The sequence below is a fragment of the Paralichthys olivaceus genome, chromosome 15, assembly GCF_024713975.1.
Source record: "Paralichthys olivaceus isolate ysfri-2021 chromosome 15, ASM2471397v2, whole genome shotgun sequence".
Taxonomy (NCBI): Eukaryota; Metazoa; Chordata; class Actinopteri; order Pleuronectiformes; family Paralichthyidae; genus Paralichthys; species Paralichthys olivaceus.
The window spans coordinates 16,382,899-16,405,928 of record NC_091107.1 but is presented as its reverse complement, the minus strand read 5'-3'; the positions used below and the strand labels follow the sequence as shown (position 1 = coordinate 16,405,928).

At 41.3% G+C, this 23,030-nt stretch overlaps 1 protein-coding gene across 1 annotated transcript in view; it reads left to right on the top strand.

The window, feature by feature from the left end:
- Window positions 1-4,266: 4,266 nt before the first annotated feature.
- pcdh1a (protocadherin 1a) overlaps window positions 4,267-23,030 on the top strand; it is an 82,652-nt gene continuing 63,888 nt past the window's right edge. The window contains exons 1-3 of the mRNA XM_020085578.2: window positions 4,267-4,927; window positions 12,139-12,953; window positions 13,769-15,955. Coding sequence (XP_019941137.1) covers window positions 12,159-12,953; window positions 13,769-15,955 — 2,982 coding nt within the window. The 5' untranslated portion in view covers window positions 4,267-4,927; window positions 12,139-12,158. The remainder of the gene's footprint in view (window positions 4,928-12,138; window positions 12,954-13,768; window positions 15,956-23,030) is intronic.

Here is a 23,030-nt window from a genome sequence, read left to right as displayed (position 1 = left end):
TTATCTTTCTACTTATACTGGGTTCAGCACAACCCCTAACCCTAACCCTTCATCTTTATTTATTTAATCTGAACACAAGTACCTGCCTTGTACAGGTCTTACACTCAGTCACACAGTAAAAGGGCTAAATCATGACAGGACGGACAGTGAGTTGTTAATGTGGTGCTGACAGCTTTGTAAACACCTCTTTTAAATCTCCTTGAAAAATGCCAGTGTGCAACACATTTCAATTCTTAGATTACCCCCTGCCCTCAGAAAAATGATTCTTTCTTTCTTTTGACAAGAGATTTGTGATATAATCTACAAAAATGTGGTCAAGAACCTCTCATACACGAGAATCAGTGGAAAACATGAATGCAACATCCACAACAAAAGTGACAGCATAATTCCAAAAGCCACAAAAGCAATACAACAGAAACGCAACCACAATGTTGACAATTGAACAAGCAGAGTGACTTTCTGCTGTAATTTTTGTTTCTTTTTTTTTCCCTTTTGAAAACCTAATAAGACTAATACACTTGCGTGAGATGTCTCGGCCTCTGTATATGTGAGAACAGAAACATGCAATTGAGTAGAACTGGGTGTCTGGTCAAGTTGTGACACACCCTGTCTGAGACTGAATGGAACTGCAGCATTGTATCTTTACAGTGTCATTACGATTTGTACAGTGATATATCAGCATGTTCAGTACAAACTGCAACTCCAATTATAATGAAGTAACTCACTTTATATTTGTCTCATAAAGTTTAAGGTGTGAAGGTGCATAATGAATCGGTGATACCAAAATATAATATGCCCAATTGTGGTATCACAAAAAGAAACATTTGCTCTGCTGATTGGACCGTGCATGATTATGTTATTACATCATTTGTGCAGAAGAATATAAAACCAAAGCAGAAATTAGTCATGGAGGGAATTTTACTGGAATTGGGCTGAGACTTGCTTTTATGATCTAACTGTTACAGCTGAAGGAGTACTAATTAAACAAGGAATTAAAACTGAAGACGATGAATGGATGTGCATACCCCATTACGGAATGAAAGACCTAGGTTTGGAGATATTCCATAACAAGATATAAATATATTTTTTTTAAAGTTGCATAAATTCACAAATCACTGAAAAATTTGCTTCAGATGAACACATTTTGTAAATCAGATTTACAGAACTTTATTGATTTTCTTTTTTCCTTAAAATGATGACTCTGTATTGCTGGGCTTTCAGTCGCTGCTGAACTGTTCAAGAATCATAAAGTTCCTCTTCGCATCACTGCTCCTTCAATCCCTCGGTCAACCCATCTGTGACTGCTCCTGCTCCACAAGTGGATGTGCTACAAATCCGAATCCAACACGTCCTTTTACCCGCTGTCTGCCTGAGTAGAGAAAAGAAAATGTGAGGCAGGTAAAGGATGTTTCTCTCCATAGCTGAGGATGAAATATCCCCTATGACTGGGTTCTTTTTTTTTGTGGTGACATTTAAAGAGTAAATCCACACCGAATCACATTATGGTGGAAAACTGCTGCTGTGCCGGTGCCTGTGGGCTTAAAATGTCTAGCCTTGCTTCCCCATGATGTTTTCAATCACCTGTCAGAGGCACAACATCTGCATCGGGGATCGCTGACTGATGTGACCGGAGGGTACAGCATCCTTGACTATTTAAATCTAAAGAGAGCAGTTCAGCAGCAGCAGATATTTGCCCATTCTCATTCAGCATAGATTTAGTCTTCAAATTCTGCTGCAGCTTTTAATTTACCTAATTTTTCTCTGTTATATATTTGGATTATATACTCATATATATGTCTGTGGGAGTATCTGTGCATCAGTCTGGTGTAGGGTCTATTTGTCTTTTCTCTGTATCAAACCCTGCAAAAACGTGTGTGTGTGTGTGTCTGTGGGGTGATGGGTGTGTGTGTGTGTCCGGGTGTGTGTGTGTGTGGGGGGGGGGGTGTTCCTCCTCCAGGTGTGGTAGGTGATAAGAGAATAGATGTAAATGTATACAGATCACATTCACACACTGTGTTACTGTGCACCGCAATAGCATACAAACCATGAACTTGGAATTCTGCCGTTCTGCCTCCTCGAGAGCACCGAGCTTCAAAGTTTCCCGGCCTCCCTCGACAAAAATGCAGATGGATCCCGGAAATTCAAATCTTGTCAGATTTGTAAAAAGGGCAGAGCTTGCTGTGGACGATGTACTGGCCAGCGTCTCGCACAGTGGAGTTTCATCGAGAGTTTGGAGCCATTTTCTCCCTTTGTTCATGATGCACAGATTCCCCTTGCCTTGTCCTTGTTTTGCCTCTCTCATACTCAAATATGGCCACCAAGAAAAGGTGAGAGGGAAACAAATAGACTTTCTTCAAGATGACAAATAAAGGCATCATGACGCAGTATCTCTCTCTCTCAATTTTTTCATTCTCACATTGTGTTGATCAATTTTCACACAGATTCTGAAACTTGTACAAAATCTTTAATGACAAACACATGTTTTAATTTGCTGTGATTTCTGCATCTGTCAGAGGAGTCTCAGGAAGTGGTTTAAACTGTTTGAGATCAATTGGATCACAGAATTTTTTTCTTTTTTTTCTTGGGGTCTTGGTGCTGGTAGTGAATCAAACTGGACTACTGACATGTAGGTCTGAAATAGACTTGGAAGAGATCAGGAAAAATGTTGCAGCTTTTGATCAGAATATGAAATTCTTCTTGTTCCTGACGGCTTCTACTCTCAGTGTATTATTTTTCTTTTTCAAGAAGTGAGAGGATCACAAAATCATCCTCCTTGCTCATTTTATCTCCTTGACTTTTTGGGAAAAAAATAGAATAATGATACTCATTTGAGACAGTGTGAAAAGTTTATTGGATGACGGATTGTAAAACACAAAGGGATTTGTTGTGCAAAGACCTAAAGTGCAATTATATTAAAACATTGCCTTGGATTCCCATTTTCTTTAATGTGATTAGTTGCTAAAAACACACAGCTAAGCTAAAGATCGTCAAACTCAATTTCTGCTAAGTGACAGGACTGTTGATTCAAATTGTTTGCAATCCCATAACCCCTCATTCTAAATGAGGCTTTTAAACATTTTGATGTGAAATGTAATTATTTAACACTCATAATTATTTGACGCTCTGTTTCTGAATTATTTTATTCTTCTAAATCGTATTTCTTTTGCTCCTGTGTTTCCTCATCACCACCACCACCTCCATTTCTATCGGCCCTCTGACAACTCATGGGCCACCTGTGAAAATACTTAAATGTTATTAGTATGGCTGGTGAAGAGCGGCATGGCATAGCAGTGCGTGGGCGGGAGCTCTCACATGATTGGCTCAGGGACGCTGCGAGCATGAGTGGCAGCTCTTAATGGGAGCCCTGGAGAGGTAACCCAACAGCTGTGTGTTTGCAGCTAATGAGAGATGGGGGAGGAGTAAAGGATCACAGACTGGAAACACTCTGATAAACTCCTTGCTTGGGAATGGCTGGGGAAGATAGGAAATCAAGTTTTCTCCAGAGGACATTGCTTAAGGCTTTCCTTTGTGACAAAACCCGTGTTTGACTCATTGTTGCCGGTTCAGTGCTTAAAGCAGTTATGCTCACATGGCATCAGTGTTTGGGAAGAAAGGGGAGAGAGCAAGCGTGGGGTGGGATGGATTTCACCCCTTGCTGAGCCACACTGATTCATAACCCTGAGCAAAACCTTTTTTTTTTTTGGTTGGTAATTACCCTGCCGCAGTTTTAATAGATGATGCCAGACATAACGAGATTATTCCACACACCAACAGCATTGCCTCTTTCTTCCCTGTGCAATTGATAGGTGCTGTCTCCACTTAACATTTACATGTGCATCACTCCAACATCGAGCAGTATTAAGATTCCATTCCCCTAATTTCCCCCCAGCTAATGCACAAGACTGTGATACTTCCCCTCTCTTTATTATAACCGCCTGAGGGTGGCGCCAAATGAATAAATAGTGGCCAGGGCTGCTTCCATTTTAGGCCTCTCGTGTGGCTACATGGAATGCATATCAACAAGTAAACTGTCAGTGCTGGCTACCTGTTACATCACATTTAGACAAGTTGACCATTTTACATCAGCGGGTGGTTATTTGGAGCAGGGGTGAAAGGAGTAAAGGATGCGCACTGTGATTACACGAGACGCTCATTTAAAAAAAAAAAAAAAGAAGAAGCATCGTCCTCCCCTCATGTCTGTGCTGACCCAGTTTGATGAGATCTACGTAAAGCTGTAGGAATCACAGCATTTCCCTGGTAAGCAGCGGTGTTGGAGGGAGAAGTTGGTGTGTGCTGCGGTGGATGGGAGCCCCACCTCCTCCCACGCTCTGATGAGTACAGAGAGAGAGAGAGAGAGGGGGAGGGAGGGAGAGAGAGAGGGAGAGTAACTAACAGCATCTCACCACTTGCTCTCTGGAAAAAGCTTCAGATGGGCTTCTTCTTTAGGACCGCTCAGCTGTTTGCAAAATAAAAATGCCATTTACGTTGCCATCGCTCAGACACCCGGTGCGTCCGAGGAGTGCGCTCTGAGGCGTCAGGGGGGGAAAGCGCTTGGAGAAACTTGGGACCAAAGGGATGCGCCAACGCGTGCGTTATTATTATCTTGGCAGGGATCAATTGGAGGATTGAATGAAGGATGACACACGGTGGGCTTTCCTTATGGAAGAAGACTGCTCGTTTCCCAGCCCTATCTTAAAATAGCCACGCAAAACCGCTTAGAACTTACGGACAGAAAGATACAGACGTTTCCACGGGATCCTTACATTTTTGACGCGTAAAGTTGATGGATTTTTGAAGTAATTGTTGGTGCCAGCGCTGTGATGGAGGTTTGAGGGTTGTGGACACCTGCCTCTGGGAGCACCGGTGGTGGACGCATCAGCTGCGGACGGTTACGCGACAAGCGCACAACGAGAACTCTCTGGATCAGGTACAGAAACGATACCGCAGAATGCACAGAGAAAGTTGGTTCTATTCTGTGGAGATTTGTGTTGCCATATCAATGAAGTTTCTTTAGAAAACATATGTGACTTGAATTGAGTGATTGCGCATGTCATGCATGGTCCTGAGAGACTGTTATTACAACAAGTTGTCCGTGGTGGACTTTACGATAGAGAAGCCGACACATGCAGCAGCTGCTCGGTGTTACAGGTTGATGCAGGAGGCAACAGTCCAGATGTGTCATCCGTGATAATGACGCGCGGCAGGATTGTTAAAAAAAACGATCCGGCGCAATTAAAACGCATCCGACTGGACTGGAGGTCGAGCCACTGTGCGTAATGTCATTAAGTCTGCGTGCCGTTGCACTTCAGCTACAGTATGAATGCACTTCAATGTGATCTGTGCTGGCGATCGCGTAATTGCATTGTATTTGTTTTTTTAACCACTGTGATCCAGTGGAGCAGATAATGTGATCCATTTGCATCCAACCCCCCTCCATCTCGCCCCCATCTCTTTTTATACTTACTGCAAACACCATCATACTAATTGCCTGAATCAGTGGATCTTTATTTGAAGCCCTGTTTATTCACGAGTAACGATTTATGCGCAAATAGCCCTCATTTTGAAGTATAGTCTGCCGCGTTAATAACTAATCGACAGTTTTCCTATGGAGGGGATTGGTGCATATAATGGGAGAATGAATATACTTTAAAAAAGAGAAGAAGAAATCTTTGATCAGCGCAACGGGTAATCTCCTCTCTTCTCCACTGAGGGTCTGGGGTGTTGTTTCTTGCCACTCCACCGACCACCAGGCACAGTATAATAGTCTGCTCTACATAGAGATGTCGGAAGTTACCACACACACTGTAGGCCGTCACAACACAGCCTATCAAAACCGGCCTGTGACCCACTAGTAGCCCATATATGACACACTGTCTGCAAGACATAGACCCGATGAATGGGATGACTATCTATCTATCCATCTATCCATCTATCTGTACTAGTGGCTGAATCTATCTATCTATCCATCTAGTGTCATGTAATGGGCTAACTGTTTGCCATTTTGTAAACATCTTATCAAAGAAAGGGCTTGAATCATTTTTCTGACATGTCTGCCCCAACTGCTATTTGAGGGCACCAGGCTTTACAAAATAACACCAAAGCAGCAAAATAAGCCTGTGAGTAAATCTAACCAAATCTCTGCTTTTTAGTCACACACAAAGCCACAAAAACATCAAGTGTATGACCTGTTAGTGAGTTCATCGCTCCCTTTAAACACACTGGCAATGCAGCCTTTTTGATATCAGTGTATTCAGTGGGTGTTTATATGTTGTACTATTGACCCTCAATCAGGGTTTTTGTGTTTGGAGAAACCTACATGAATAACTAAATCAACTACCCATACCCATAACAAGTGTTTCATACCAAAGGCCATTACTTTCTCATTACCAATAGCCAGGGTTTACAGCCACTAGAAGTGTGCAGGGTAACATTTTGCAGTAAATTCTATTGGTGGATTAGCTGTAAGACGATCCAGAGCTGTGATACCTCCCATCATAAATCAAGCTTGTGGGAGGGAAATGGATTTCACCTGTTATACTAGCTATAGGCGCAGAGTCAGCCAATACATCAAATCACATCAGTTGAGAAAATCATTAAATTATCCGTTATCTTTCCACACTGTGGCGGAGCCGAGGAGAGCGCATCCCTCAGCAGAAATTCTCGGGCTTGATTTGTACCAGGTAACAGGTGAGAACTCTGGTCCTGCAGAGGAGGAAGCTGACTGTTCGAGCTCCTGAATCAGAGGCTCCCCTGCTGTCACTGCCTAACAAAAACAAGCAATTTGTAGAAAATAAGCCATTTATTTCATTCACTTGAAATTGTTTCTCTTAGAGCCACAACCCTTTGACACATCTGTAATTTCACAATTATGCCCCGGATAATTCTGTGCTTGCGTCATTTCTTCTGCGGCCAACTTAAAGAGCAAGTGTCACCCAGTCAGTCCCTGAGTTGACTCAGTAGATAGTCTGTCTCTATGGTAACCAGGACAGGGGCACATGCTCAGCAACACCATTATAGTGTATATAAATACCTGACTTTTTAAAACCCCTGACAGTTTTTTTTTCATGTTATAAAGGCACATACGCAGCCTCAAACTTCCATATGTTTTAATACTTCTTCTACTTTAAGGTAGAAACTGACAATTTACATCTAAAAAAGCAAATCCCTTTCAATGCCTCGTAAGGAAATACTGAAAATTATTTTCTTTTTCAAATATCTTGCAAAATGCACTTGTCATACTGCCTCTATGAGTGTATGTATGTATAATATATTTCTATATAAATCAGATTTTCATCTATATTTACCAATTTATATATATATATATATATATATATAATTTTTTTTAAAGGAACAAAACTGCATTAAGAATCAATTACTATACATGCTATGTGCCCAACACTTAGATTACAATGCACCAATTAACCTTTTATTTTTCATTCCGCAGTCTATTAGATGTCGACATTCCTGCAGACAGTTTCACCAGTGCCCGTGGTGCAAAAGACACACAAGGTAGTTACACGCGGCAGTTACCGTTTTAGGAGACAGGCTGAATGAACAGGGTTGTACCATGGGGTTGAGGACCCCTGCCATCATTAAAGCAGGGGATTGTATCCCTCTCGGGATTGAGGCCAACTGTGCACAGTTTGACACACGAAGGGATGCTAATTGTGGACATGTATAAGTTGAAATGTTCTCTTGAACAATGGGGTCAGCCGGGTGGTGCACTGTGTGAGCTCCAGGCAAGACTCAATCAGACCTTGCAGTTTGACTGATGCTTAGCTGCCACTGGAGACTTCCACCTTCAGCACTGGCACTGGGTTTGGAGCCTTCAGGGGAGATGGAAGGCTAAAGGATTGTCGGCAGTTGCTAGGAAGAATTTGGGTGTCCACTGTCATTCAAAATGGCACTGGAGGAAATGGGCAGACCCATGAGATAAGGAAGAGATCAGACGGAACAGGAAATGAGGCCTAATGTAAGAAAACATCACCCAACCCATTGTTTTAGTGCAGGACATCTACCTTTTATTTTTGAAGTTGTTGCATATATATATATATATATATATATATATATATATGTTGATTTCTATAAATATAAAATGCACTTTTGTAGTTTTTATATTCTATGATAATATCTATCTATCTCTCTATGGCTGTTGTCTATTTGTGAGTCTGTATTTAGAGAGTAGAACACTCATGCGGTCCTTCATCAATCAAATCACACACTGGGCAGGAGTGAGACAGGAGTGGGCAGGAGTGAGACCCACTGTCTCTTAGAGGCACTCTTATCTGAAGAGGTCATTGGCAGGTGAAGGGCTATGCTTGGGTGAGCTTCTCCTGCCGCTTGTGAGTCTAAAGACTGACGGCCACCCTGAGTATGAGTCATGAAACACAGACTCTCCAGTTCAGTGTTGTTGCTCCTACACTTGGCACCCCTGATGGTCTTAATCAGCTGGGGTTTGGTCCCGCAGTGGCGAGCGCACTCTGTGAAGTTTTTTTTAAAGCCTCAAATTCCACTGCTGAACAATTTTGCCTTGACTGCATTCCTTCACTGCAAAGTTAAACACACTTGCAGGAGATGTAGATAACAGTGGACCCATCAGGCAGTTTTAGACTGTCTTTGAAGGTCCACTACCATACTGTGGTACAGGCTGCCTTCAGTTTTTTTCTCTGTGCTGGAACCATCTGGACCATTGCATGATCACAGCATGAGCCTATGTGCCGCATTCTACTTCACTGGTGGAATTTAAGTTCTTGCTTCACTCAGACAGTGAACGCTTTGATTCTATTTGGAAAGATATTTCTTCAGAATGTTATTTGTTGCTCCAGAGCACCTCCGTAAGTGTCTGACAATGTGTGCTTGTCTATTTAAGCAGGATGTTTCTTGCAGCATATAGCGCATAGGGGAATTACACCATGAGCTCTTCAGGCCCTATAGAACTGTGCCCTAATAGCTCTGCATGAAGGAGGTGTAGGCTACTCTCATAAAAATTGTAGTACAGTTGGGGTCACCCAAGAATTAGTCGGGTCCAAGTTGTCCTGAGGTGCTACCACAAAGTACTGTAGCTTGCGATTTTCTAGGTCTAATCTGTAATCACTGCTTAAAGTGAGCTACACTGTTCAGGAGTTATCAGGGCGAGTTTATTAGCCAAAGGATTTCAATTTCTCAGCCTCACACATCCTGAAGATTTGTGTTGCAATGCCGTATCCATGCCGTTTGTAATACATGCTTCATTTGTTGGCACTCTTATTGTAGTATCCAGTCCTGAAAGAGTCCTTCATCCTGGAAACAACAAAAACATTGTTTATTAAGACTGGTTGGCCAGGACTTTAATATGACACATATTAATATAGTGTAAAACTAACCTCTTGTTCCTCCCTTTGATTTTATGCTGAGTTATGTATCACGATCTCCCTGCATCAGCGTGTAGTCTTGTGGGTCTACCACACCATCTGGGATGGCAGATGATAACCAAGTTTTTCAGAGAAAAAGTGCTGAGATGCAGGAAATGTCACTCCTACTTGTGTTCAGCAGTTCTAATTTACCCATTTTTGCTGCTCAGGTAGTGAACTCTGGTGAGAAGCGCAGCTGCACAAGGAGTCTCACCTCCTCCAGCGGTGAAAAAAATCCCCTTAGAGGTGATAAAAAAAAAAAAAGAAACATTATCCTTTTAGGCTTTTGATTCAAAAAATGTGAGAAAGCTGAGAAATGTGAGATAAAGGTATGGTGTCAATAATATTCAAGTGATAAGAGATTTGCACTGAGTGATGGCAAAACCCATATTTCATGAACAACATGAATTTTAATGTAAATGTAAACAAAGAAAAAAGAACACCAATTCGCTGTGGCTGCCAGGCACAGTGCCATCTGGAAGACAGGCATTAGGCCAACTGGAAGACATTAAGTCATGAGTGTCATCAACCATAACAATCATGTCACTATCAAAGCATGCCTATTCATTCTAGAGGCGGCTGTAATGGCAGAGGAATACTTATATCTCAACAAATGAATTACAGTCCAACTGCCCAACTGTCTTTTTACTTTAAACCTAAAATACACAGGGAATATTGATGTAAAAATGTGACCATATCATCACAATAAATCATTTTCAATTAAATTATTCAGATGTCAATGCAACCTGTGTCAATTTGAAAGACTCTAAATCTAAATGTCTTTATTTAATAGACATGTTTGCATGCTGATCTTTAAGCCGGGACAGCAGTATGAAAGATTTTACAGTTTCATGTAGACATCCCTTTTACGCACTTCTTTACTGACATCACGACTGATGATGTTTGACTGTTAAACATCAGTTAGGTAAAAGGAATGTGTCTTCATATGAACCCTCTGATCTCGTTTTTGCTCCCTTTTTTTCCTCCGTTTGCACACGTGTAGGAACAGATAACACACTAACTGTTCACGCCACATTGACTAGAGGCTCCCCTGAAAATGAAAAGAGGGACACATCAATATCTGCGCAGTTAGTACATCAATAACCTGCACTTCCAATTTTAATGTATTCAAAGGGAATTGAATTTCTCATCGGATTTCTGTATGTTTGTGTTTTGCTGTCTGGCTTGATACACATTTACTTTGCCCCTCTCTGGATTATTTTTTCATGTGAGGACATGCAGAATGTAGAATTCTGATTTGAACTCTGAATAGCAATAGCTGCTCATACTCATGTATATTTCTATCTCTCTCAAACCCACACTAAGTAAGAATACACTGATCCCACGTCTTACTCTCCAATCCCTACACTTACGGTATTGGCCAGTTCTATATCCAGTGCCAGTGCATTCTTTTATTTTTCAGTTTTCTTTGGGAAAGTGATTCAATCATTCCTCTGTGTAACATAACGCTCCAACTAAATGTTACTTGCTAAAAGAAAAGCTAAGGTGTTAGTACACTAATGTTCTTTGAAGGCTAATGGAAATCTTACGATTTGCGACTGTGAGAAAGGAACTGGTCTAGTCTGGGTAGCAGTGAACACCCGCACAGGAATGAACCCTACATGATTAGTGAGCCGGCACTCACAGATGCGGCACACACACTAAACTGGTAAAATGTTGCCACCACTAAGTTTTTCAGAGCACTGGACCTTGATACTTAACCTCATGACTGATCCCATTTCAATTACCAAAAAGAACACCACACACACACACACACACATAGGGAAATAATTATAGTCTAAAATCACTACAGCATGAAAAAAAGCCAGAATTCTTTAGCTGGAGGGAATACAGATCAAAGAAGACACTAAAATAATGGGTCGTAATTACATAGTTGAAAAGTTCAAAATCAAACAATGATTGCAGTGTTTGAGCTCGTCAGTAGCAAAGGAGCATGGATGAACATTTCTTGCATTGTGCATTGTTGCAAGCCGCATGTGAAGCTAATAGCCAAGTTGCATAATCTGCATGAGGAGAATTGATTTCACTGCCTCTGTGACCCTTGGTATGCAAACCCTTGTTGTTAGAGGCCTGACTGGTAATGAAATAGATGGAGCAGTTTAGCTCTGTCAATAGAAAACATCTTGGCAAGTTGATGAGGATCTATTTCTGAGGGTGGTTTTATACCGTAGGATGTTTTGTTTAGGCTACATTGCTTCAACACTCAATGTCATGTAGTGTAATACTGAAATAATGATTCTCTTGAATCTCTGAGTGTGTATTTCTTTTTTATTTGATTATAAATCTTAAATAATCCACCCTGTCCCTCAAATTGGTTTTGTGTGTAGCTCACAAAATACATATGTTCTTTTTTCTCTACAATAACTTCTTCATGAAATTCTTAAAGTTGTGTAATTTATTGAAGACATTGAAGGAAACTTGTTGTAATATAGTTATGATTGCATAAGAAAATCCTTATTTTCTCTTTGCTGTAGTCTTATAATTATATTGTGCTTGCAGGCTTGTTGTTTCAGTTCAATATAATGACAATATAATAGAAAGAACAAAACAATGATGTTTTTTTTCTGTTCTGTTTTGTTAATGTGGGTTCTGTGATTTTTCTTTCAAATTGAAGTTAAGTTACTGCCTATAGAGCTTTTTTAAAGGTTGCATATGTTGGTCTAAATGTATTTCCAAACTTCCAAAACCGAGATAACATTTTGACACATGCTCTCTTTGTCATTTACAGGCACTTCTTCTGATGACCTAATGGAACTGAATTCACACGTAGTGCTTTTTTGGGTCCTGGTGCTGTGCTGTAGCTCTGCTAAAGGCAGTATCCTGTACCGTGTTCAGGAGGAGCAGCCTCCCAACACCCTGATTGGTAGCCTGGCAGCCGACCAGGGACTGCCTGACTCTGGTCACCTCTACAAGCTAGAGGTGGGTGCCCCTTACCTCCGTGTCGATGGAAAGACGGGAGACATATTTACCACAGAGATTCCCATTGACAGAGAGACCCTGAGGGACTGTCGAACGCTGGCTAAGGGTAAACCCTGCTACCTGGAATTTGAAGTATCAGTCACAGATCTGATACAAAATCAAAGCCCCCGACTTATTGAAGGACGTATTGAGGTCCAGGACATCAATGACAATACCCCACAGTTCCCCTCTTCTGTGCTCACCATCTCTGTCCCAGAGAACACGATCATGGGGGCGCTGTTCTCCATACCCTTAGCCACAGACAGGGACTCAGACAGGAATGGGGTAGCTGACTATGCGCTGACTGCCGGGCCAGATGCAGCCACCCTGTTTGGTTTACAAGTGGCTGATGACAGGGGGGGGAAGCTCCCACAGCTGATTGTCCTGGGCAACCTAGATCGTGAGTTAAAGGATTCGTATGACCTCACCATCAAGGCAGTGGATGGAGGCAACCCTCAGCGCTACAGCAGTGCTTTGCTTAGGGTCGTGGTCACCGATGCCAATGATAACGCTCCCAAGTTTGAGAAGTCCACATATGAGGCTGAGGTGTCTGAAAATAGTCCAGTGGGGCACTCGGTATTGCAGGTAAGATCTGTTAAATAACTTCAAAATGCTTGGTGTACTGTTTGGAATTTGTATGTTCAGCTGCTGAGAGACACAGCAAATCTGTGCCAATTTATTAAGATGATGTAGAAAAGAAATTTCTTGCACATCATTTTGCACTGTGTTTATTCCGTAGATATGGTTTTAAAGCATAAAACCAACCAAATACATTTTACTCTTGTGTTGTTTTTTTAAAACAACTCTTTATTTAAAATATAACCACTAATGCAGGATTCTGGAAAAAACAAGGCCCTAGTTAGTTATTGTTGAATCTTCTTACGTGTTAATTTGATCCCCTCCAATTGCGGTAATATGCATTTTGAATATGTGCATTAGGACATTATGCATGTACAGGTAATTAAGCTGCTTATTGCATTTGTTTTGCTACCTTATGTGCAGAAATAGAGCTAGAGACAGACAATGCCGGAGTGTAGGAGTAAGATGCTCTGTGTAGGATTTGCTCTGCCTACTGCTGTGACATTGCACTGACTGTCATGAAAGAAAAAACAGCTCTAATATTTCATCATGTTTTCATTTGCACATTTTCTCTAGGCCAAAAAAGAAACAAGAAAAAGAGAAACAAGCTCAGTGACATATGTGGAAATAAATAATGAAATATACCTAAATAAAGCTGTTAACATGCAGTGCAATTAAGTGATCAGACTTTCATTGATTTCTGTATTCATTCACTGGTCAATCATTAGTAGAGAAATTCCTTCACTGGCCTACTTTTAATTATAACACTAAATTGTTGCACATTATTCATGCCTTTAACCATGGAATTAATTTAATTGCAGGTCAAAGCAAATGACTCTGACATGGGCCCTAATGGAGAAATTGAGTACACCCTTCATCAAGCAGTAGACCCAGTGCCGAAACTCTTGCGAATTGATCGGTCCACTGGTATTATCTATGTCAAAGGACCACTGGACAGGGAGGAAATCAGCAGCCTGTCCTTCTATGTGATGGCAAAGGATAAGGGTCCTCAACCTAAAAGCTCAAAGACATTTGTAACCATTGAGGTGACAGACCAAAATGACAACGCACCAGCTGTGGAGATTCGTGGGATTGGTCTTGTGACACACAGTGAAGGAGTGGCTAACATTTCCGAAGACATGCCAGTGGGAACAGCTGTAGCTTTGGTTCAAGTGTCTGACAAGGATGAAGGAGAGAATGCTGTGGTAACTTGTGTCGTGGCAGGAGATGTGCCCTTCCAGCTTCGCCCTGCCAGTGACTCATCCAGCGACAACAAGAGGAAGTATTTTCTACAGACCACCACTCCTCTTGACTACGAAAGGGTTAGGGATTACCGAGTAGAGATTGTGGCTGTGGACTCTGGAAATCCAGCACTCTCTAGTACAAATTCATTGAAGGTGCAGGTGACTGACGTGAATGATAACTCTCCAATATTCTCCCCAACTTTGTTTGAGGTAGATTTTGCAGAAGAAAACCAACCAGGGGAAAAGGTATTGGATGTTTTAGCGTCAGATGCTGACAGTGGCACAAATGCTGAACTCCTCTATAATATAGTGGGAGACTCATCCATAAAAGGTCTCTTTGAGATTGACCCAAATACAGGTGAAGTCAGAGCCCGAAGCCCACTTGATCGGGAACATAAAGAAAGATATGAGTTCCGTGTCACAGCAGCAGATAAAGGTTCACCTGTTCATAAAGGAACAGCAACTGTTGTAATAAAAGTCCTTGACCGCAATGACAATGACCCCAAGTTCATGCTTAGTGGCTACAGCTTTTCAGTTCTGGAAAACATGCCTCCCCTCAGTCCAGTTGGAATGGTGACAGTCTTGGATGTGGACAAAGGTGAGAATGCTCATGTTCACCTCTCTGTAGAGCCCGATGGAGGGAAGTTTGTTGTTCAAAATGGAACGGGCACTATTCTCTCAAGCATCTCATTTGACAGGGAGAAAGAAAGCAGCTACACTTTCCGTCTAAAAGCAGTGGACAGAGGAGAGCCACCCAGGTCTTCATATGTGGGTGTTACTATCAACGTATTGGATGAAAATGACAATGACCCTGTGGTCACTAAGCCCTCCAATTCCTCCTTCAGGCTTTTGTCTCCTCTAGCTTCCCCAGACAGCCATGTGGAGGTAGTGGAAGCTGAAGATCTGGACAGTGGGCCCAACGCAGAACTGGTTTTTAGCATTGCTGGTGGAAACCCTTACCAGTTATTCCGCATTTCCCCTTCCAGTGGGGAGATCACTCTAGCAAAGGAGATGACCAGCAAACATGGTGGACTGCATCGCCTAGTGGTGCGAGTGAGTGATAGGGGTAAGCCTGCTCGTCACGCAACTGCCCTGGTCCACATCTATGTCAATGAAACCATTTCAAATGTCAGCTTAGTGGAGGCCCTAGTAGGACATAGTCTTTACACTCCACTGGACAGGGACATTGCAGGTGATCCTGACAGTGGTTTTGCAGCACAGCGCAGTAACATTTTATTTGGAAGCCTTGCCGGTGTGGCAGGTGTTGTCATGTTGATCTTGGTGGTGGTATTTATTCGACACCGCATCCAGAGAGAAACTAAAAGTGGGTATCAGGCTGGCAAAAAAGAAACAAAGGACTTATATGCACCCAAACAGGTGCCAAAGAACACCAAAGGTAAACGAGGGAGGAAAGGAAAACCCCAAAAGTCCCCCAAACCACTTGGAGAAGACGAGGAAGTCAGCCTTCAAAAGAGTCTCAAGTTCAACCTTGATGGAGTCAATGATAGCCCCAGGATACACCTTCCCTTAACATATTCGCCAGGAAGCCCAGATATAGGCAGGCACTACCGCTCCAACTCCCCCTTACCTTCCATCCAGCTGCAGGCCCAATCGCCCTCTGCCTCACAGAAGCACCAGGCTGTCCAGGACCTTCCTGCTGCCAACACCTTTGTAGGAACGGGAGGAGATGACAACTCTACCGGATCAGACCAGTACTCAGATTACAGCTACAAGACCAGCCAACCGAAGTACAACAACAAACAGGTAGAGTCAAGCCTTCCGTAATCTAACTACAGCCTAAATGGTCTGTCATATGAGTGGATGGTTGATATGTCACCATTTTGAGGGCATTGAACAGGGACAGATTCATTTTAGAACCCCTAATAGATAATATTCTTATTGAGCTCTCATGAAGTACTGTGTTTTCAGCTACAATATTATGTCATAATAAAAGAGAGTAGTTTAATACCACATTTGAAAAATGTGAATGGCTTTATTTATTGTTGTGCCATCAGTCTAGTTTGTAAAAACATGAAATTCTACTTATATACAATATGTGGTGAGATGATGCAATAAGAAAAGACAACATTTATTTCATTTCCCAAGTTATTTTAAGTTAAGAAAAATTGCATTCCCTTAATTTATTGTTGCTATTGTCACATGGACAACAATAATATGCTCCGGGAATAACGTAAGGATTCTTAGATATATTATGCTATCAATTATTCCTCTTTAATGAAGTGACTTGCTTTCTTAGTTCCACTCTGGAGGGTGAAATTAGATACACAAAAAGTTGCTCCAGGTGATTATTCAGACCCAGATGGCCCTTTTTTTTGTCGGGTTGGTAGTAGAGTTGAGCAAAGTCCATTTCTCAGTGACTTATTTCAGCTCTTCTGCCTGACCTCTAGAGCTCTGATCTCTGCGGGTCACTTGGTCTTATCTCCCCACTCCTTATGCTCTTATCTCCTGTTATCTTGAGAACATTTGGCAAGGTTTGAATCGCCATGGAAACAGAAACATTAATAGACACACAGGGGATTATGAACAGAAAAATTGTAACGTCTAGGGACAGGGAAGTAGTGTGTCTCTAGGTTTCTGTGTCATCTGCAAGTGTGTGAATGTGTGTCTTGGACTAAACAAGTGTCCATGTGTATTTTTGTGTGAGCAGGAGGATAAAGCAGACTACTATAATCCTGAAATAGTGTAGCATTCGGTATAGTACTAAAAAATGTACAGATATCCTGCATGTCTCTTTTCCAAGTGATGAATCTACTCATTGAAGGTGAAAGAAATAAGGCCCAGTATCGGTAGGAAGTAAAAACAATATAACACAATTTCAGACCATCCCCAAATCCAAAGACTGTCTACTACAGGGAAATTCCCTCTCAAACAAACACAGTACACCCATGATCAGCAGCATAACTTCACTGAACACTGACCTAAACTACCACAGATATTTGTGAATCACACAAATAAGAACCAGCTCTATAAATGCAATATTCATGTTGCTACAGTGGTATTCAAAATACAGTATATATCATAGATAGTTTATACTGAAAATATAACACTGATGCATAAAATTTAACATAAAACAAGTTGACGTGGGCTTTCAAGATGCTTCCATAATTTACATTGCAGTGCCATCAAAACAAAAGATTTTGACAGTGTCTTTGCAGATACATTTTGCCACATACAAATTAGCAAAAAGTAAACGTGGAAAAATATGCCACTGAATTCTGAACAAGAGTAGGTGACACATTTTCTGTGGAGACAACTTCAGAGCCAGTCACACAGTTGGCTGGTTGGTAGTTTCAACAGATGCTCGCTGACAGCTGAGGTGATCACAAGCCTTTGTGGGTGGAGTCAGTTTGGAGAACAGTCACCACTGTCTCCTTGATGGACAACATAAGGGACCGAAATGACTACAAGCCACAGGGTGTGTCTGGGTATTTGTGTGTGTTGTGCCAATCTCTGTACACAAGTGTGGATTTGCTGCTTATTATAAGAGTGTTAATTGTAACTGCGGTACAGATGTAGGCTCTCAGCGCTTGACAGTGTTTTCAGCTCCTCAATATGAAAACATAAATGCGTATGAGACCTGACTCAAATGATTGACAGGCCTTGTAAAAACATGGACAGATGTTGAAGCTCATGTGACATACCTCAGCAGATGTTGTCTCATGTATGGCATCCCCTCTCACATCAGGACGAACAGATTGACCAAAATATATAATTAAAGTAATTGCCAAGTGATGTGACAGATGTAGAGTGGTGCCCTTGCTTTAATTAACTCTGTCACTCACAACAATGGCTTTTCAGTGGGAATGTGGTCAGGTGTCTGGATTTGTGCAAAACTTATGTATATTATGTCTGATATTCACTTCTGCTTCCAAACAGATTGGGAGCCTATGAATGGTAATGAGCTTCACTTAGTTAGACTGATATTACAACGATGTTTAAAAAAGGAATTGAAGTGTCATACCACAAACAGAATTTAGCTCTGTAAAGATCTTGGGCTTTAATTAAACACACAGTTCACTCATGAACACCAATCTATTGTTGAGGGAAGTCTGTGTCACTGTTCAATAAACTAAAGCAGGCTGATCCAGAAACTGTAACTGGACCACTTTGAGTTTTAGATATTTATAGCTAGGGCTGGTTTAAAACTGATGAAATTATTAAAATAATGATATTTTTTGAAGTCTTTATTTTACACTACTGGGTATATGCCAGTAAAAAACAACTTTTTTCCCATTGCCAGAAGAGGAGATTGCTTCCCTGTCTTTTCCCCTGGTGCATCATGTTCGCCGTCACAAATGCAGCAAAAACTGAGGCGCTCTCTCACCTCACTGCCTTGCCAAAGTCACACGTTCGCCCGGGTGTCTCATTTCCATCACTGCCAATTGGAGCAGGAACTGATAAAAACCTCTGTATCTCAGAGTCATTTGACCCAGGAGTGAATACCGATTGAATCCATTCCCACTGCAGACAAAAGCCCAATGTCAGTGGGTTTCAGTGGTTTCTTTGACCAGTGGAAAACGAACTTAAGGTTAGTTTTAGGTTATGGTTGGAGTTTGATGTCTTGTCATGAGGGCTCAGGTAGCGCCCCGGGTCTAGTGAAAGGATCATGTCAGGGTTCACACAATCCATAAAGAGGCCATGCATTAAGAAATGTCGGCAGTAGATTTTGTTATCAGTCAGGGTTGTATATAGATGCTATTTCAATACAAACAAGAGAGCAATATTACTCATGCATCATTATGGGTGACGCACAGAGCTCTGATATTTATTTGGATTTAGCCTTGTTAGCTGCACCACCTTGACTTTAGACTTTCTTTACAGGCAAAAGTCTCCATTTATTAATGTTAGCCTTGAGAACAGCCCGAGGCTGGATAGTGGGAGATTTAAATGCTCAACACTGAAGAATGGCTTGTTGAGGGTGCCAAACCCCAACAGATGTTTTAGATGTCCTAATTAGATTGCAGTATTATCTAAGCACTTGCCAGCTATATGTGTGAAGCCATATTTGGTTTGTTTTCTACACAAGGATATAGCACCGTTATCAATTCAGAGATATTTTCATCTTCTCCCAAGACTCAGAAGAGAAATTTGCAGCCCTCTTATTGCTTTAGATTAACCCATTTTGGCACAGAATTCCTGAAATGCAGTTTCTGGGATATTGCATATCATGGCGTCTGAACACAGCTGGAGGAAGTTGGGCAAAAAATATCCATTGCTTCACAGCAAATTCCAAATAATACTATGTTTAATGTTTTTTTTTGTAATATAACATAGAATTGAACCAGCAAATGCCAGAAACAGACGTGGACATCGAAATCCTTTACCACAGTTGTAACCAAGGCTTGTCATATATTGTATGTGTCTTGAACCAATGAAATTCAGAACCATGGACAGAGCTTTTTGCTGCCAGCTGTTCCACAGCCTTTGTGCAGATGGAGAAAGATGATAGGCCCGAGTGAGGCTGATATGAATGGACTCCTTTTCTCTCTGGTCCTGTCTCAACATGCTTTAAAATGATACCACACACAAATTGGTGGAATGCTTTTTAGATTAAATTTAATTTGATTCAATTAGGTTCAAAAAGAGCCATATTTACTGGTAGTTTGTGATTAGTTTTCTTCTATTTCCGATAAGATCATTTTTGGCAAGAAAAAATAAGGCTTAACAAGTGCAAATTTATCATCAAACGAAGCCAAAATATTTATTTTATAGATTTAAACAAACACGATGAGCTCACTGTTGATAATAGTGTTTTAGCATCCCTGTGCTGAATTGAAGTCCTTACAATTGCTTTCACACTGCTTGCACCTGTTTGGGTAGTATTGTAATTAAAGTGGGGACATTGGGAATTTTCCTCAGGGTCTTGGCAAGTTATACTATCCTCTGGTGTATGTCACAAATTTGTTGTTGAGCCTGGGTAGGCAATTACAAGCAGCAAAATGTGCATATTTCAAAGGAATTATTGTCAATGTGGCAATAGCCTGCACAGTTAAAATGCATGAAGCACAGCATGTCATGTGCAGTGTGAAGAATCTGAGTTGACACTGCAGATGTTGTTCCTGAATTATGATTGAAAAATAACTCTATACTATAATATATTTATATAAACTTAAAAAACATGCACACATTTACTCATTCAAAAGTGCGATGGAGACGTTGTAGAATTACACGGGTGATTTGTTAATTTAAACTCGTTTGTTGTTTAGTTAAATCATAGATACAGTCCTAATCCTCATTGAAGATGCATGTCTTACCACATTGTCATGCGTCTGCTGCTGCTGCTGCTGCACAGTTTTATTTAGAAGTTACATGGCAATAATTGCAAATCTCAAACCTGAGAAGTGGAGGTCTGTGCCATTTTCCATCATTATCTTTGCAGTTTTGTTTTTTTTCTTTACTTCCCCTCCCTTGTCACCTTTGAATGTGTGATATTTTCATGATGGTTGCTGGAGAAACCAGTGACTCAGATTAGCCATTAGAGCTGTTAATTAGCCCTGTTGGGTCTAAAAGCTGGCACCTTTCTTTCACACCTTACTTCATGAGAATCTTATGTTAGAAGGAAACAAAGAGCGAGCGGTGAGGAACACTCCAGTGCCACACAGAGTTTACGACTTGAAAGACTTGTGCTTCCGCACTTGTAATATTCCTTTTTTATCCAAAACGTTGCCCTCCTTGGGCTGTCTGTTTATCGCCCTTCCTGTGCACGGTTACCTAAAGGGAGTCCGGTGGATTCTTCGAGCAGGAAAGTGGGAATAGTGAGTCAGTGCTAGACTTAATTAACCTGCTTCTTTGTTAAGCAAGGCCCACACTTTGTGAACTTTAGGCATCCCTTTGAGCTGGGATTAACCCAATTTAGCCCAATGCTGCTGTTTGAACTCAGTAGAGGGGTAATACAGACGAGGCCGAAGGCGTAATTTGCATTTGTTCTACAAGACTGTGACACATTATTTCCTGTTACTTGTACTCACAACCGGCAAATCCTCAAAAATATAGCATCTGCATTTCAGCGGGTAGTTGAGGAAGTAAGGAGTGCAATCGACTTATTCCCCATATCTTTTCCTATCTCAGTTTCCAATCTGCCTTCTAGTATTTTTACAAACAGGCACGACGCACCCAGACATACACACATACACAACTCTTTGTGCACCACATATTTGCCCTGGTTGATTACCCAGAATAAAGAAGGCTGGGAGGAGAGTGAGGTGAAAGGTATTGTAGATGCAGGAATAATGTGTTTTGCTTGTACCACATGTTTTATCACTATTTTATCGAATCAAAGCATGATTTTAACTTTTGTTCATCCTATGATACACCTAGTACTCAATTTATTTATATATTTAAAACATTGTGTGTATTTTTGAGCCCCAAATGGCGTGGAGGAGTGGATTGGTTAGCATTCAAGTCTCTTGTTAGTTTATCTAGTATATTTTATTAGTTCATATATCAATTTCTCTCAAAAAAACACAGTTTTATGTAAAAGTAGATCAAAAGATAATGTTTTGGCTTTGATCAGGTGACCGTTCTGACCCAGAAGCAAGCACCGAAAGGCTGCTGAAGCCCGAAAGAGCAGAAGCAAGGGATGAATGTATGGTACTTTGATCCAGACCTGATTGAGCCAAGCGCCATGGTCGGATCGGAAGAGCAGGAAAGCTGTCTTCGGTTTGAATAAATATTCATTTGAATTCATGCACTATAGCACAGCGGGTAGAAATAATGTGCACAGTGGACATTATAGCGCTTCTACGTCATCTCCCTATAGGAGTGCAGTGTGGCCTGATCATGCTGTCACGTTCAAGTAATCGAAAGTTCAAACACACACAACAATGAGTGAAGTAATTTAATTCCCTGCAACAGGGAGAGTGGTTTAGTCAAACATAGCAGAACTGGCAGACAGGCAGGATATCAATAACTGGTAGCCAGGCAAGTTGCAGGAGTAAAGGGCAAATCATGGAGATTTTAGGAAGGTACTACATCCGACAGATATGTAACAAGATGAACAGTTGAAATGCAGAAGCAGAAAGAGAACCCCGCAGTGAGCAGTCCAACAAATACTCTGACTAATAGCTGATTAGCTCAGTCGACAGGTGACAGGATGAGGTGAGGCAAACAGCAGACAGAGGAGAAAGGAGAGAGGCAGTAATATTCTTGAAAACAGGAGACAAGACAAAGCAGAGCCGGTGTCTGAATATGTCTGTGTGAAGGGGAAAGGAAAGGAGGCTGTGAGGAAGGCAGTGGGACTCTCCTACTCTCCTACCTTTAAATACTGAGTGCTTCTAATTTAATTTGGTTTAGGATGGCTGAACAGCAATACTGAACTGGCAATTTCCCTTCTCTTACTTGGGACAATAAATGAAATAAACCATAATGAAGTATTTGTTCACATCCTGAAATGATTCTTTTAACAGGAAGATCCAAAAAGAATCTGAAAAAGTTGAACAATGTATCAAAAGATGAGATACTAAAAGCAGCTGCTGTCCTCTGACAAGCGACTCCCTCTTGTTGTTCATTATGACAACTGACTGATACTAAATTTGGGCATAATCGACAGACTACAAACAATTTGTAATTAACGGTAATCAGACAGGGAGGAAGTATTTACTAAAATACAATGGCCACATGCCGGCGTTGACGACTCCTACGTTATTTGCGAGGCTTTCAAAATGATGTCTCTGTCATTTATTCAGAAATCTCAGGTCTTGTTGATATCAAGAGCAAAAAGGGAGAAAATCTTTTGACATGCAACTACGCTGGATACCTGTTTGGATTAGGTGTCAACCTGTCAATAGCAACTAATCCACCGCAGTGTTGGCTACAAGAA